Source organism: Osmia bicornis, chromosome 2, assembly GCF_907164935.1.
Source record: "Osmia bicornis bicornis chromosome 2, iOsmBic2.1, whole genome shotgun sequence".
Classification (NCBI taxonomy): Eukaryota; Metazoa; Arthropoda; class Insecta; order Hymenoptera; family Megachilidae; genus Osmia; species Osmia bicornis.
Window position 1 is genome coordinate 12,456,341 of NC_060217.1, and position 14,921 is coordinate 12,471,261.

General features: G+C 43.6%; 1 protein-coding gene across 10 annotated transcripts in view; it reads right to left on the bottom strand.

Annotated features, from left to right (window-relative positions):
- Positions 1 to 14,921, bottom strand: part of LOC114879295 (mitogen-activated protein kinase-binding protein 1) — a 54,446-nt gene that overhangs the window by 2,910 nt on the left and 36,615 nt on the right. For 5 of the 10 annotated variants that reach the window (XM_029194089.2, XM_046290174.1, XM_046290175.1 and 2 more), the window contains 18 exons: positions 12,857 to 13,079; positions 11,816 to 12,031; positions 11,512 to 11,694; positions 11,056 to 11,216; positions 10,130 to 10,958; positions 9,848 to 10,058; positions 9,526 to 9,775; positions 8,840 to 9,293; positions 8,298 to 8,366; positions 7,954 to 8,067; positions 6,995 to 7,164; positions 6,625 to 6,918; positions 6,401 to 6,554; positions 3,917 to 6,275; positions 1,720 to 1,868; positions 1,447 to 1,648; positions 1,236 to 1,362; positions 957 to 1,153 (listed from right to left, as the gene is read on the bottom strand). In XM_029194089.2, the coding sequence (XP_029049922.2) occupies positions 957 to 1,153; positions 1,236 to 1,362; positions 1,447 to 1,648; positions 1,720 to 1,868; positions 3,917 to 6,275; positions 6,401 to 6,554; positions 6,625 to 6,918; positions 6,995 to 7,164; positions 7,954 to 8,067; positions 8,298 to 8,366; positions 8,840 to 9,293; positions 9,526 to 9,775; positions 9,848 to 10,058; positions 10,130 to 10,958; positions 11,056 to 11,216; positions 11,512 to 11,694; positions 11,816 to 12,031; positions 12,857 to 13,079 (6,362 nt within the window). Of the gene's footprint in view, positions 1 to 640; positions 734 to 956; positions 1,154 to 1,235; positions 1,363 to 1,446; positions 1,649 to 1,719; positions 1,869 to 3,916; positions 6,276 to 6,400; positions 6,555 to 6,624; positions 6,919 to 6,994; positions 7,165 to 7,953; positions 8,068 to 8,297; positions 8,367 to 8,839; positions 9,294 to 9,525; positions 9,776 to 9,847; positions 10,059 to 10,129; positions 10,959 to 11,055; positions 11,217 to 11,511; positions 11,695 to 11,815; positions 12,032 to 12,856; positions 13,080 to 14,921 lie in introns of all 10 variants that reach the window. The other 5 variants (XM_046290180.1, XM_029194096.2, XM_046290176.1 and 2 more) reach the window with 5 other exon arrangements.

A 14,921-nucleotide genomic window follows, 5' to 3' on the forward strand; every position in this document is an offset into this window, starting at 1 on the left:
GATTTACGTTAAAATCGATGACAAACTGACGAAAGTGTGTTTCTATGGTTAACGTGTTTCTTAATGGAAAGAGGAATATTCTTGAATCGGTTACGAATAGAAGCGGATGTTCCATAGGTTGAATGAAGATAAGAATTGTTAAATATGTAACATTCGCTTCGTTGCGGAGGGAATGGGACGAGTGAAATCGTGCAGCGTGCAGGTTACATCGATTCTAAAATCCGTAATGAGACCATGCTATTGTGAAACCTATACTTGGGTTAGTATTCTAACGATGAGAGAACTAATTATTTCGTGGTCTATGAAGATGATCTAAGTAAGAGCAATTTCATGACTGGTGTAACACGAATTTTTCAATCAATTTATGTACAGTATTTACAAATTTATCCATCAATTTGTAAATCTATCGAATGATTCCGGAAATGAATACTCTCCTCGGATTAATGTAACGTACAAAGCAGACGAAACATTGAAAATAAATAAATACATTTGAACGATTCAATGTTCGATGAAAATTCTGAACGTAAACGTGTAGCATGTTATGTACAGCGATCTACAGACTGGGTACTAGTCTGTTCTAAATTCCGTAACGATTCTGTGTCTGAATGTTTGTTCGCTTTGTCATAGCATGATCACTTACAAATTTTTTTAATACACTGAAAGTTTTATTATTTTCACAGGACAGCATTCTCAATAGGTGTCTTTAGTTTACCTAATGTTTTGTCCGTGCCTACTGCAAGAGTAAAATCTTCATTAGATTTTAATGTCTTACAACGCTGATTGGATATTCAAACGAAAAATAACGTCAATCAATAAATTCCTGTTCTAACAGCAATTTGTTATTGTAAGTATGTATCTCTTGCAATCTTGCATGCTTACACTTTGAAAACGGCAAGATGATTATGAATTGTGATAAAGAACATGAAAGAAAAGAGAGAAACAAAAGGGATGATTACATTCAGCACTTGCTACATCGATGGCACGATCGGTATCTTTGACCGGAAGCTCTTGGGGGCTAGGATCTAACTGATTCCTATTTGCTGTTGACATTCTGCTCGCATTTTGTCCTATCGTGCTATTTCCGCTTCGACCGTTTGTTATAATTGTCGTTGATCCCGATCTCCTCACGGTCGTGCCAGGTAGACTTAAGCTGCTGCGATAGTACAAGTAAATAATAAATTAAAAAGCTTATATCCCACAGTACTTTAGTGTGTTACGAAGGAAGTGTAATGTACTTTGTAGCAGAATGATCGATACTGATGCTTCGAGGTCTCGGGGGAAGCGCCGGTTTTCCACCGTTTCCGTTGGAGGACGTATCCTCTGAACTGGAGTCTTCCTGATTACCCACTTGACTTAGATTTACTAAGAAATTGTAGGAGGGTTAATCGAAAGGAAAAGAAATTCTTTAGAAAGCAAATCATTGGTATTTTTTAATTATAAGTTTACCACTCGAATATGCTCCCTGCATGCCTCTCCTCCTGAGAACCGACGGCAAATTGCTATTGGAAGAAGAACTCGATTTTATTTGATGATTTATTTTATTTTGCGAACTAATCGTTGGTCTCATCAACCCGCTCATCCTGTTATTTCCTGTCTGATTGTTCCATCCCCTTCCGTTTCCTGGTCCAACGTCCGATTCCGAATCGCTCTATAATATATACCATCGTTGAGAATGAAAAAATACAAACTGTATACAGTAATAATTAATAAAGAACGTACTTGATTTAAAACTCCAACGCTACTGCTTCTTGTCATGTGAGAAGAATGGTTCTTCGTCGAAGCGTGTCGAGACGGATTCCCGCTATTCGCGTTTCCTAGCCCACTTCTCGTCGCGGTGTTTACATTCTTATTACCTACTTTTCCTGAAACTATTAAGAATTATTAGAAAAAAATCAGCTTACCTAAAACATTATCTACGTTTACGAGTAAATACGTATCTACGTATAAATTTCGGTTTATATTTGTTTATGCAACATTAAAAAGAGAAAAATAATAGTATTCGATATCTTGAATCAAACAGTAATATCAATAATTAACTTTTGAGCAGCGGCGACTCGCGTATAGGCACTATGGAACTGTAGCACCCCCTATTTCCACTTGGTATTATCGATAACATTTAAAATAATGAGTCCTTTTTTCTTTAATTCTTTCTTTATACTTGTAAATGTCAGTAGCCATCCCCCATTTTATGAAAAAGATACAAAAATCTTTGTATGGAACTCTGCGCTTCGCATTCTAATGGCGTGGTGTTTGACTGTTGTGCGCATGCACACATAGGAAGCTGCGCGCGAAGCTGCGTACTGTCGCATCCGCAATGCCGGCTTTTAAAACAAAGGTTAAAAATTTTCTGGATCAGCACACCTACTAATTTTAGCGACAAGCCGCCACTGCTTTTGAGTTATTAAAATGTCAAAATATCGAAAAATCCATTGATTTTAATAAAAGATAACTATGCTATACGGGGGTCGTTCCAAAATTAATTTCTAAAAGACCGAACGCACTCGTCGTGACTGTGACAACTAGTAGAGGGCAGATTTGAACTTGGTACAAAAATATGGCGGCGGCAATGAACTATTCGAACGACCGGAATAGAAAAGTTTGTTTCTTGATTTAATCTTTCAGTTTCTATATTGGAAAGACCCTCAAAGACATGGGACACAATGAAAGGGTACCTTGTATTGGACCATGCAGTAACCTATTTGGCGGGCTGATGGAAAGATCACTCAGCGAACAGGCACGTCGCATGCCACCCCCCCTCTTCTTCGCTGTCAAAAACTTTTGACGAGATTCGCCCCCCACTACTGCCAACTGTCGACAACAACACGCACACACATGCACTAAGCTACTATTTTACCATAATTTTTAGTGTATTTTGTATTTTCGTGTAATTGTGATCTTTCTTTTTTTCTCGAGAAAACTTACCTTCGATTCGTTTTCTTTTTCTTGAATTAATATAAATAGACCTATCTTTAAAATTTCAAACGATTTAAGTATTTGTAGAAGTTTCGAACAGTGTACTTGTGTGTAAATAGTGTATCACCGATTTGAACGGATAGAAAAACGAATATAGGCTGTTTTCTCTCATGCATATTGCAAAAGCAATATATGCGAAATCATGAATTACCGTATGGCAGATTTCTATAGTTAACAAATTGTAAGATTCGTGTTTGATTACGCACAGTGACTCGCATATTTATTCGCACACTTTTCAATTCTAAGAGAGTTGGTAAGTGAAAGTTTTGAAAATTCGCCGGACAGTATCTTGTGGCGCCATCTTTTGAAAGCTTCAGCTAAAACTATGTTTATGAAATTCTCAAAAATTTTAGCATGTCTGTTTTTTATACAAAATAAATGTTAATCTCGTGTGAGAAAATATGTAAGCCACTATAATACAAATGCAACGAGACATAGCTAGTGACGAACATTCTTAAATAATTCAAATTACAAATATCTTTGAAACTTTTTTATGTTACCATCCATCACTAGTTGCATCTTTATTAATAATTAAAAATAAAATAAAGAGTAACTGTAAAGTTGAAACAAAATGGGATATAAAACGTTTCACAATAGAATGAGGAAGCAGGATAGAACTACATGATAAGGACAAAACATGCTGTCGATCGCGGATCATGCTAAACCAAAAATAAAAAAAAATAAAAGAATATTCATAAAACCGTGTTTATGAATATAAAAGGCGTTCAAACTGAAAAGTACATGATTGCTGCCGTCTTGAAATGAAATAAACGTATCGGGCCAATGAAATGTACAATAATAACTTGCTGATAACTGTACAGAATAAAAACAGTCACATTGAGAGTACAAAGAAAGAACATAGTGTATACTTTGTCAACATCCACTACGTAACGAACAGAAGATAAGAATCTGGACGACACTTCTTCCTTTAGCCCTCAAGTACCTGCGTAAGGATGCTTTGATGGTAGTATAGCCTGATTAATGGTTGGCAAGGTTTTAGTCCACCTCATGTGGCTCTGGCAACGCGAGGCTGGCGGCCACATTCTCTTTGGCGAGTTGGTGCAGCTCGAAGCGGACGTCGAAGAACCGCTTTCCATCATCGACTTGTCTATCGCGGAGGTGTCCGCGAAATCGCTGTCTTCGCCGCCGGAAAGGAACCTTATATCTCGTTTCATCGAACAGAATCTACCGTCCCTCTCAGCCTCGAGTTTCGCAAAATTTTCATTCGAGTCTTGAGTCATACGCAGACACTTCTCCTTCATAAAGTACTGTTCTCTTCTAACCAAGTTTTCAAACTCCTTGGACAGCAGTTTAACAGTTCCCTCGATGGCTCTAGTGATCCTGAGATCCACGCTAGCATCGAGGTTGTCGATTCGCTCGTTCGTGGACAACAAATTCGAGGATGGATTCTGTAACTCGCAGGAGGTACCACCAGGTTCCAGAGAGTCGTAGGTCTCCTGGGTATCCTTCGTTGGAATTTGAGCCTCGAAACAGCAAGTCTGACGAGAGGAATCATTCTGATCGTATGTGAAACTCTCCATTGGTCTAGCAGCCTCGTACACGCCAACTTTATCCGAGGAACGACGATTCTGGAGGCTGTAGAACTTTGTTGCAGTGTTATCTTTGTCTTCGTTGGACTGCAAGGAATAACCAGACGACTGCAACAGCTGCTCGATACTCTTTGAACCGTGAAAAGACTCGGTACTTTCCGATTTCACGTCCGCGCTCGGTGTTCGAGCCTCTGACTTGTTTGCAAAATCGTCACAGTCGGACTTGACGCGAGACGTGTCCACCGCGAACTTGTTCCACGCTGGACGAGCTCTGTTACGCATACTCTGCGTTCGAGCCGAGTTTCGCTTCGGTTTCGGTGGTTTATGAGCCACGAAGTCGTTTAGTATCAGCATCGATTGCGGTTCCTTGCTCACCTTTAGACTATTGCTCCGTGGCATGGTATCTGATTTGCTTCCAATTCTCATCTCGACGTTCCCGTCGTTGTCATCGTTGAAATTGAACTCGTAGTAAATGCAGGTCGTTGGTCGAACGTTGTCATCCTCCGTATAACTGTTCTCGTTCCTCGCTTTGCTTATTCTAGTATCCTGAAGGGACTTCGACCTGAACACCGCCCTGCAGGAAGTCGAGTCGTTCGCAGAATCCTGTACATTGGTCGATGGTTCCACGGCATTATTTGGATTCCCGCTGTAGGTTTCAGAGTTTTGCCTCTTTCTTTTGTAATGAGAATCGAACAACATCTCCAGAGGCGCTGATTTCACCAGGGAATCGGAGTCGTCGGTTAGCACGCTCTCTGTGCTTCTATGGTCCATGTTCTCGTGCAGGGGGAACATCTGGTAATCGGACTCGTCCGTCAGGATGCTCTCCTGACTGCGTCCGGCTTGCATCTTTCGACGGGACAAAAAGAAACTCGCGCTCGAATGTCTGTCGTTGTCGTAGTGACTGTAGTCCAAGATTTCAGCGCTTCCTTTTGAGAACGATTCCACGGAGGCATCGGATAGTATGCTCTCTTGAGAGCCAGTCAATATTCGTTTTGGGAAGGTTTGGTACGTAGACGAATAGTTTCTGTGGTTGTCGGAGCGACGGTCTATGTGCACGTTTATTTGGTAATCGCTGACGCATCGTCGAGGAGGATTCTTGAAATCGCCTTCCAAGGAATCGTCGCTAAAATTTCCGTTCCCCTCGTCACCGTCGTCCATATTGTCTTTCAGAATCTCGATGTTGCGCTCGTTCATCGCTGGTAAACTTTCGAAAGACTTGGCTATATTCTCCATGTCCTCCTCGTTGTCGTCCAGGCCGATGAAATAGCTGCACGAACGCCTCTTCTGGGCGAACCTGGCGAATCGGCTTACGTTCTTCTTGCACTGTTCCTTCAGGAGCTTGAGCTCCTCGCACACGGGCGACTCGGGCAACGATTGATTCGGTTTGTTCAGCGACAGCTTATACTTTTCAGTTTTTTTCAGAGTCAACGTTAACGGACGATTTAGAGACGGTTTTGTCTTGTCACTTATACACGGGGTGGTCGGACTTTTGGATAAGCAGTTCTCGGTTGGAACATCTAGCTTGGATAGCGCATTCCCCACACCCGACACTTTGTTAACGAGTTGCTGAGGTTTTAGTAAAGGCTTTGGATTCGGTATAGGTTTGCAAGGATTGATCGGTTTCGAGTATTGTGTTTGTTGGCCGGATTTGTTACCTGTGCTCAGCCGGTTCGGACGATGATGTTTCTCGGGTATGTGGCTGCTCAAATCCGATATACTTTGGCTGGATTTTAGCGAAGACTTATAGCCAACCTGTATATGGAATAAGAAACTGAATTATCTGGCCATCTCAAAAGAAATGTGCACCGTCATTGTGCGCACACATTTTGAGACGTTCTGTAAAATTGAACATTAACGGCGCAGGCAACGTTTCTTACGCTTTGCAATTTTCTCCTAGTTTCTTCTATTCTCCTTTGCAACTCTTCGCGCTTTTTCACGACGTCTGCGTCGCCTCTCGCTTGTTTCGTCGCGTTTACCACAGCCGCGTTGCGAACCTTATTATTAGTTGCATTGTCACCACCGCCGCTAAGCCTATAAATGTCCGTTCAATTCATTCGCTGCAAGAAGTGTGTTTATTTAAAAGCAAACAACGAACAACTACCTTCCATGAAATTGGGAACTAATACTAGTCGTTTTCGCGATCCTATTCGTTGGCTCCTCGGCGCCGCTGAGAGATTCGAAAGCATTCTTGAGATACTTCTCGCGATGGCTCTGTTTAGCCAGCTGATCGAACCCTTCCGAACTAGCTTCCGACAGCATGGACAAAGGATTTCGTTCCGCGCTTGGAGTAGACGCTCCACCTTCGGAATCCGAATCCTCCTGGCTGCCAGAAGCGGTCAGTTCGCTCGTTCGACCACTTTCTCCATTCCTGGGTTTCTTCTGTCGCCTCTGAGATCTACGTGACAATCATGCGTGATGTATAATTCCCTACGACTTCGTCCCTGAGGAGATTAATTAATCGACAGACCAACCTTCGTAGCTCTTCTACGTCCATAGCATTTACAGTGAACTGATTCGATACCGTGTCCTCCGGCGCAGGATAGTACATCAGTCTATGATGGGATTTTTCAGAACCAGTCGTTCCATTCTCTCCTTCCGAGTAATCTTCCACGTCCCCATCGTGTTCCGTGCTCTCATGATCCTATAAAATACGTACATTGAAAAAAAAAATGCGGAAAAGAATGCCCTTCGTTTCGTCTAACACGAGTACTGTTATTTGTTCGAGCGTGAGTTTAAACTTTATGCAACTTAGGGTTAGATATGTGGAGGCAATCATAAGCAGCAAGCATAAATAACTGAAAAGCTCATTAAAACAGATGCAATAATTAATAGGTGTCTCATTTGACTGTGTTACTCTATAGTAGACCTGCTCAGCAAATAGTCTCAGCAGACATTTAATTTTGTACTTTAGTCCAAGGACAGCTTATTTTACTCTGAATAGCAGTCTCCTGAACCTAGATTATGTTGGTAGAGTATACTAGCGCTGGTCGAAAAAATATATTACTATGCTCGTGTAAACGATTGGGAAAGTGGTTAGCAGCTGGTTATTAGTAGAAGTAGGTTTAATCAATTTCTTTCATACTTAAGGCAGACATACTAGAGATTTTACCATAGCAAGCTCAAAGGATCCTGTTCCAATATCTCTACTAGATACTACATTAAAGAATAGAAAAGGATAGTACCGCGAAGAATTACTCTACCATAAGCCTTTCTCCATCACTCCAACGTACTAGCGCTAGTATACTCTACCAATGTAACCTAAGCTTTAAAGAAACTGGCTATTTTACTGTCTGGAGCTTCTGCCCACCGCTGTTGCCCTTCGAACTGTCCAGGGGCAGCAGGGGTTGCCCTTCCCCTTTAAACTACTTGCTGTGCAGGCCTGTCGTATCACGATGCTTTGCAGGCGCTTGAGGCGTTCAGTGTGATGTACCTCAAATTTAAAGCTGCCGAGACTGCTATCGTCGGTATGGTGACGACTCCTTGACTGACGCGTCAATTCCGTGATATTGCTACCTCTAGTTACGGTCACGTTACCACCGATTACCTGTGTCGTCGGTTAAAATAAAACACAGAATGAAAACAAAACGAATCGGGAACGAATCATTCCGTGCGAGAGAAATAAAGGATTAAAAAGGAACGATATGAGAAGCAGATCAAACGAAATAAAGGACAAACATGAAAGTGTGCGATCCAACCTCTGCTCTGCCGTTGCCTCTGGTTCGCGATCGAATTACCATACAATTATTAATGTTGTTACTGGGAATCAGTTAGTACCTGTTTTGTGTCATCTGCTAGTTCTCTGTAACTATCTGGACAAGGTTGAAATACAGTCTCATCCTCTTCCTAGAACCAGTTTTATCAAAGCTGTTAGTATATATTTGCATGAACGATTAAATAAGACAGCGGAGTCTGGTGAATAGATTTCAATTATTAGGTTCAATTAAATATAAAGCAGACTTTTCATAGGACCGGGACTTATTTTTAAACCCATTACGCCTCAGACAGCTAACACGTTAAATTATCCAAACAGTCGGATAATTTCCTCTCCTTAAACTCTTAAAAGACTTAATTGCCTGTTCCCTACGCGTACAAGCCAGAAATTTTCATTACACTGGAATCAGGAAACTGCCAATTGAGGGCCAAAATACCTAAGTGCTACCGAACATTTTTTCCAGTCTTACTTATATTTAAATTACCTGGCTCCGCCGTTCGAAGATCGAAGAAAATGATACATTAATATATTAATTTATTAAAATTACGATGATCCGAGTTAATGTAGGATTTCGTAGCGGAAGATATCGACGAAAGAATCTTACCCTTTTGATAATTATCGTTTCCCTGCGATAATCGCTGCTACACTTGGTTTCGGTACCGCTGTCGATGGAGCTGTCTTTCGAACCGCCACCTCCGCCGCCACCGTCCGAATCGATCGCACCGCGAGGAGGAGGAAAGGGTATAACTTCGTCGCTGTCGTAAACGGATTTGACGGTTATACCGTCTCCCTGCTGAACCCTTTGCGCCCATCGTCCCTTCGGCAGGTCAACGCCTAAGGGTCTAACGTTCGAGCCAAGAGGGCCGCTCTCGTCCGCGTTTGTGTTTATCTGCTTCTTCGCCCAAAGCGGTAACTGGCCCACGCTAAACCTGTAATCCACGCCTACGCTCTGCGACGTTGGGTTCGCGTTTGGATCCAGGAACTCTGGCGGCGGCGATCCAAAGGTTTCGTTGTCCAATTGTATCTCGATTCCTGTGCCGTTCACTTGAGGCGGCCTCCTGTAAGAATTTTTTTTCTGTATCACGTACGCTTATACACACCTTAGCCTTATTTGTCGCGAGTGCCGTTTTGCAATAACTGTCATTGCGCGAAATTGATATTAAATAATTGAAAAAGAAAAAGTTAAAAGAAAATTAAATCACAGTTGGTTGAAATTAAACGAGAAAGTTGATTGTAGCGTTAAGGGTTCAGATACGAGTATTATAAGAGGTTTAATTAACTTGATCTTACTTTCCAGCTCGCATCGCTTGCTGAGCAAGACGCGCCTGCATAGTTACAACCATGTCGCGTGGAACACGCCAGACGAATATACAACCATCTCCGCTGGCGGATACGAGGTTGCGACAGTCGGGACTAAAACGCAGGCCTGTAACCAATTCCGAATGACCGAGCATGGTGGCCATACATTCACCGCTATAGTAATCGTACACGCACAGCGTTTTATCTGTACACGAGGTAGCTACGTAGATTCCTGACGCGTCTGAAATATAAAGTATCGAATTGAAAGATGAATAAAACAATCATACCATACTTGTACATAAGGGATACTTACCTAAAACAACTTTAATAAGAGACCCATCCTCACCGACGGATCCTTTAAACGTTTTGCTATGCTTGCCTGTGGCCACGTTGTAAACCCTTATATTTCTATCTTGGCAGGCAGTTAAAACGTGCTTTTGCCCGGAATCGACCTCCATGTCGTACAAGGTGGTCTTTCCCTGAGCATTGTGACCCCTCGCGAATTGAGGCATTCCTCCTGGAGTCTGAAATAAATAAACCCTGATCGTGTATGAACAGAAATGATAAACCGCGCGTGGTCTCGAGTTCAACGTACCGATTGCAGTTGCCTAAAAATAATACTCTTGTCGGCACCGCAGGACACCATTTGAATCTGATTACCCTGATTGCTCTGATTGAAGAATCTGACGGCAGTAATTGAAGAACTATGGTCGTCGAGGGTCTGCAAGAAGTTGTACCCCTGATCGACGCTGAACACGTGGATCAGTCGATCCCTCGAGGCGCTGGCGAGCAACCTAGGAGCCTCGGCCGAAAATTTCGAGAACTTGGAGTACTCTAGACAGAGAACCTCCGCGTCGTGCGCCTCGATCAGGCACAATTCTTCCAGGGAGGAGAGATCGTGAATCCGTATGTTCCCCGATCGATCCCCGGAAGCTAGATGTTTGCCATCGGGGCTGACTCTGATCGACCTGACACCGTTTCGACCGTCGTACGAGGCGTCGCTCTTCTCCGTCGAACCAGCCGCGGCCAGATCCAGGTCTTTCAGATAAGTCAACTCCTGATCTATGTACAACACTTTCAACAGTTCGTTGCTGTAGATGTTCCGCTTGTAAAGCGTGTCGTTCGAGGGCACGTCCTTCTCCAGGTTCCAAACGCGGATGGTGTCGTCGCTGGAGCAGGTGATGAAGCTTCCGGATGGCATCGCGCTGACGGACTCGGATCCCGTCGGGTACATCTCGACGCCCCAGATGCAAGCCGAATGGTAAAGGAACGAATGCGACTTGCCCACCCGTCTGATATCTCGGACGTCCCACACGTAGATACTGTGATCGTTGTAGACGCAGGTGAGCTTGTTGTTCTGCTCGTCGAACGCCAGGGCTATCGCGTCCGGATACCTCGCGTTCGCTGGATGCTGAGACATGTGACTGCAATCGACAGGATTGATTTAGGTCTGGATTGACCCAATTAGACGTCGGAAGATCGAACGGTTAAGACTGGGGGAAAAGGAAAGGGAGAGCGTACCTAATGGACAATCCCTGAGCAACATCCACGCCTAGGTAATGCGTTCTCGGTAAGGTGGTGATGAACTGAAGCGTGCTAGGACTAAAGCACCTGACGATACCCTCCGCGCAGCCGATGAAGATGTACTTGTCCCCGACGGCCATGCAATTGGCACTGGTTGTCTGGAAACAGGCGATACTTCGCATTACGCGGTTGTATAATCAAATGACCGATTTCCAGACATTATGTCACACGATTCGATGACATAAAAGTGTTGCAAAATACCACTTGTGCTTGAAAGTTCCGTAAGTAAGTCGCTTATTCGATCTGCAACTTGCTAATACTTTCATCGTGAGAAGAACGTTCAAATGAATTTCCTTATGATAATATCGCGATGGTTCTCGCAGGCTTATGGGGGTCGCGTAATAGCCTTAAAGATAGTATTCGAGAAATCCTTACGCAGGCAAGAGTACTTACGCGAAGCTCCACCCATTTATCCAGCAACCTCCTGTTATTAAATTCGCATAGAAGGCCCGTTTTGGTGATCGCGTACGTGGAATCTGCCATTTCCCCACGGCCGCAGGCTACGTCCACGAAATCGTTGTTTCTCTGCTCTCCTAATATGGCGGAACGACCCATCAAAGGCACAGGTTCCTTGTACTGTGCAACAAAATTCCTACTATCACCGTCTTTGCCTTTACGTTACCAGCCCCTCCGACTATCGTTAATCGGACAAGAGGATCGACCGGTACACCGAACGGTCAAATTAACATTCAATTACCTTGGCACTGCGGGAATACTCGAGATACCAAAACTTCACGTGTCTGTTGCCGACGGTGACAAAGTAATTGCCGTTTTCCGCGAAGCAGACGGCCTTCACTTTACTCGACACTTTGTTCGACGCCACCTTAACGTTGTTCCTCCAGTCCCACACGTTTACGATCATATCGTGCTGCGAGCCGACAGACACCACGTACTTGTTGCTCGGTGAAAATGCCTTGAAAGAAAAATCGTGTTACGTCCGTTAGATCTGCTCGTTTACTCGGAGTGCAGATACGAGTATCTAAAATTAGGGAGAGGAATGATCCTGACGAAAAGAAGCTGGTGAATTTAAGAAATTTCAGGTGCTAGTTCCTGTACGAGTCGAAGAGGGATCATCGTACCTGAAGTATCGAGGGAATGCAGAAGAACAATAAAAAAAGTACCGTTCTCCGTTCGCTGAGAACGGACGAGGATTTCGTATTCACGTAGTTTGCCTACCATCGAGACACCTCGTGCAAGCAAACTGCACGTGGCGCGAATGCATTTCGTTCACTTCTGTGATTCTTCACTTTCATTACGAAAATTGTTCTCAACCCGGTTTTGTCATTTGTTTTCCATCTAAAAACCTTCAATTCTGTGAAACTAACAATAGTTGAAGCGATTCTGCTGTTAACGGTGGATGACTGCAGTCACCTTTAGCGATGCAGGGATCAAAGAATTATTCCTGCATAGAATCAGTTGTTCTAGGAGAGGAAATTTCACGGTCGCGGAAGCACCTTGACGAGGCGTCTTCGCAGAAGCGTCGTACAGATAAAAGCAGCGGGTCTTAATTAACATGCGACACGGTGTAAGGTCGTGCGAGCGTATTGGGTGCGACTCCATTTTTTTTTCATTGTATGCATTCAACGTGGCCTCTCTCGTTGCCTGTACAGCGTTGAAAAGGCTTCTGACGTTTTCCCGGAAAGTAATTTCGCTCAGAGTCGGTTAATAACAACGAGCGTTTGTACAGTGTTTCAAAAAAAAGATGCACCCTATTCCGTTTAAAACTTGCACTACTTACCACACAGTTGATGCCGTATTTGTGGCCGGAAAACTCGGCGATCTGCACTGCATTGTACGGATCGGAGATATCCCAGACACGAACGTTCGGCATGTGGCCGCATTCGCCGGTCGCCAAAAACCTGCCATCGCCAGCGAGCGCTAAGGATGTGACCGTTTTGCGACAGGCGTTCAACACGTGGGCCTGAGTGTTCTTCCGGGGGTTGAACAACACCACCGTGCATCTGTAACATAACGCGAGATACAGTTTCAATTACTGTTATTAAACAATGACTACCAGTTTCCATTTATTCGTAATAGCAATTACAGAAGTTGGGGACATTAATTACAGGTCGCAAAGGTGACGAAAGGTGACACAAGAAATTGGAGTTTCTTTGAAGGAAACCGAGGAACCGATAAGTTAATCTTCGATCTGTCGGTTCCAGGTGAAAGCGAGCAAACTAATTACAAGCACAAGGTGCTTCCAAATCGAACGTAACACGTGCCAAAACGAATGCACCTGGATTAAGTAGAGCGACGTAATTTAATTAATTATTTCCGGGTGAAGTGAAGTTTATCAAATGGCTCCGAACGTGTTAATAATTGGACGCGTTTCCGGCCAGTTAGAGGCGCCATCGAAGATCAATCACGTAATACAGATCGATGAGCAGCCAGTGTGTAAACGCGAAGGAACGGAGGCACGCGGTATCCGCGGTAATACGAAACGCGACTCGTGCGTCCACCACCGGCGATTCATTCGTCTGCCTAACTAAACCGCAACGTGTCAATAAACTCGATCCCAACCGGTGGCGTTTCTTCTGCGTCCTACCATTTGTCACGATATTACCTTAGCAAAACACCGACGTAACGTAATCCGGCCACAATGGAGCCGGTCTTGATCCTTACCGAGGATCTAACTGTTTTCGAGCCTCGCGATCGGTAAATTAAAAAATCATGAATTTTTCCAAATTTTTGGCATCCCTTTTTTATTTTAAAAAGTAGACGAACGAGTTCTACGACGTTTCTCTGTTTCTCGCTACGAAATCGAAGGAGAAAAATGGAAAAAGTTCGAGCAAACACGGTGAACGATTTCTCTACGGTTTCCACGCGTACCTTTCAGACTCGTTTTGTATCGAGACGCGATTCGAACGCGCCTTCCCACGGGAAAGTAGTCCGTGCAAACTCGAGTAAACCGAACTTGCGTCTAACAAACTGGGCTGTTTCCAATTTCAAACTTTTCCTTTTACTACCACCGCGTGATTTTCAAGGGAAAATATTAAAATATAAGCTTCGTCCCGTAATGGAAACACACGTAGTCGCGGTTTGACCGTGTTTGCACGGTCGAACAACCCGTGTCAATAAACTCTGTCGGTGTCCGTTGGACGGTTGCTGGTTCTTCGGCATCTGACGCTTCCTGTCGAAAGCAGACGAACGACCAGTCGCTGTTTGATCTTCGCTTTTTGCAACTCTATGAACAGTTATGAACTAGCGACGAGAAAATGACACGTGTTTTTAGCGACGCAATCGGTCTCGGGTCGGCGGAAATACAACGTGACTTTGATTGATCTCCAATTGCATTATCATCGAACTATGTTTAAGGCTGCACTTCCGTATTAGGGGATCAAAAATCCTTGGTCCATGGCGTGGTACTAACAATTGAACTGTATTACAATTGAATTTGAATCATAATTTCAATTAGAATTTGCACAACCGGGATAATATTTCAATTTCCTTGATTTGCCTCAAATAGTTAGCTTTGGCAGACGCAAATGCTGAGAAAATTTTTACATAATTGTATTTTTTAAACTTTTCATTCGTATTTTTGGATATTTCGAACGACTAATTTTTGGTCCCCCAAAACGATGTTTAAATTTCCACATTTTCTATCCGTTCCCTTTAGTCATAAAATGATACAACGAGACCTTCGATCGGACAGACGCATTTGTTGTGTCTCCAGCGTACTGTAGTTCGATGGGCAACGTGTGTGCTAGTTTCAGTAGGTCGTAGGTAAGGTGAGTGTGCCTCCTTCACACGGCCTCGTCTGCTCTTCTAGCAAGAGAGCCGCCTGCACTCTCAGGAAAAGAGGC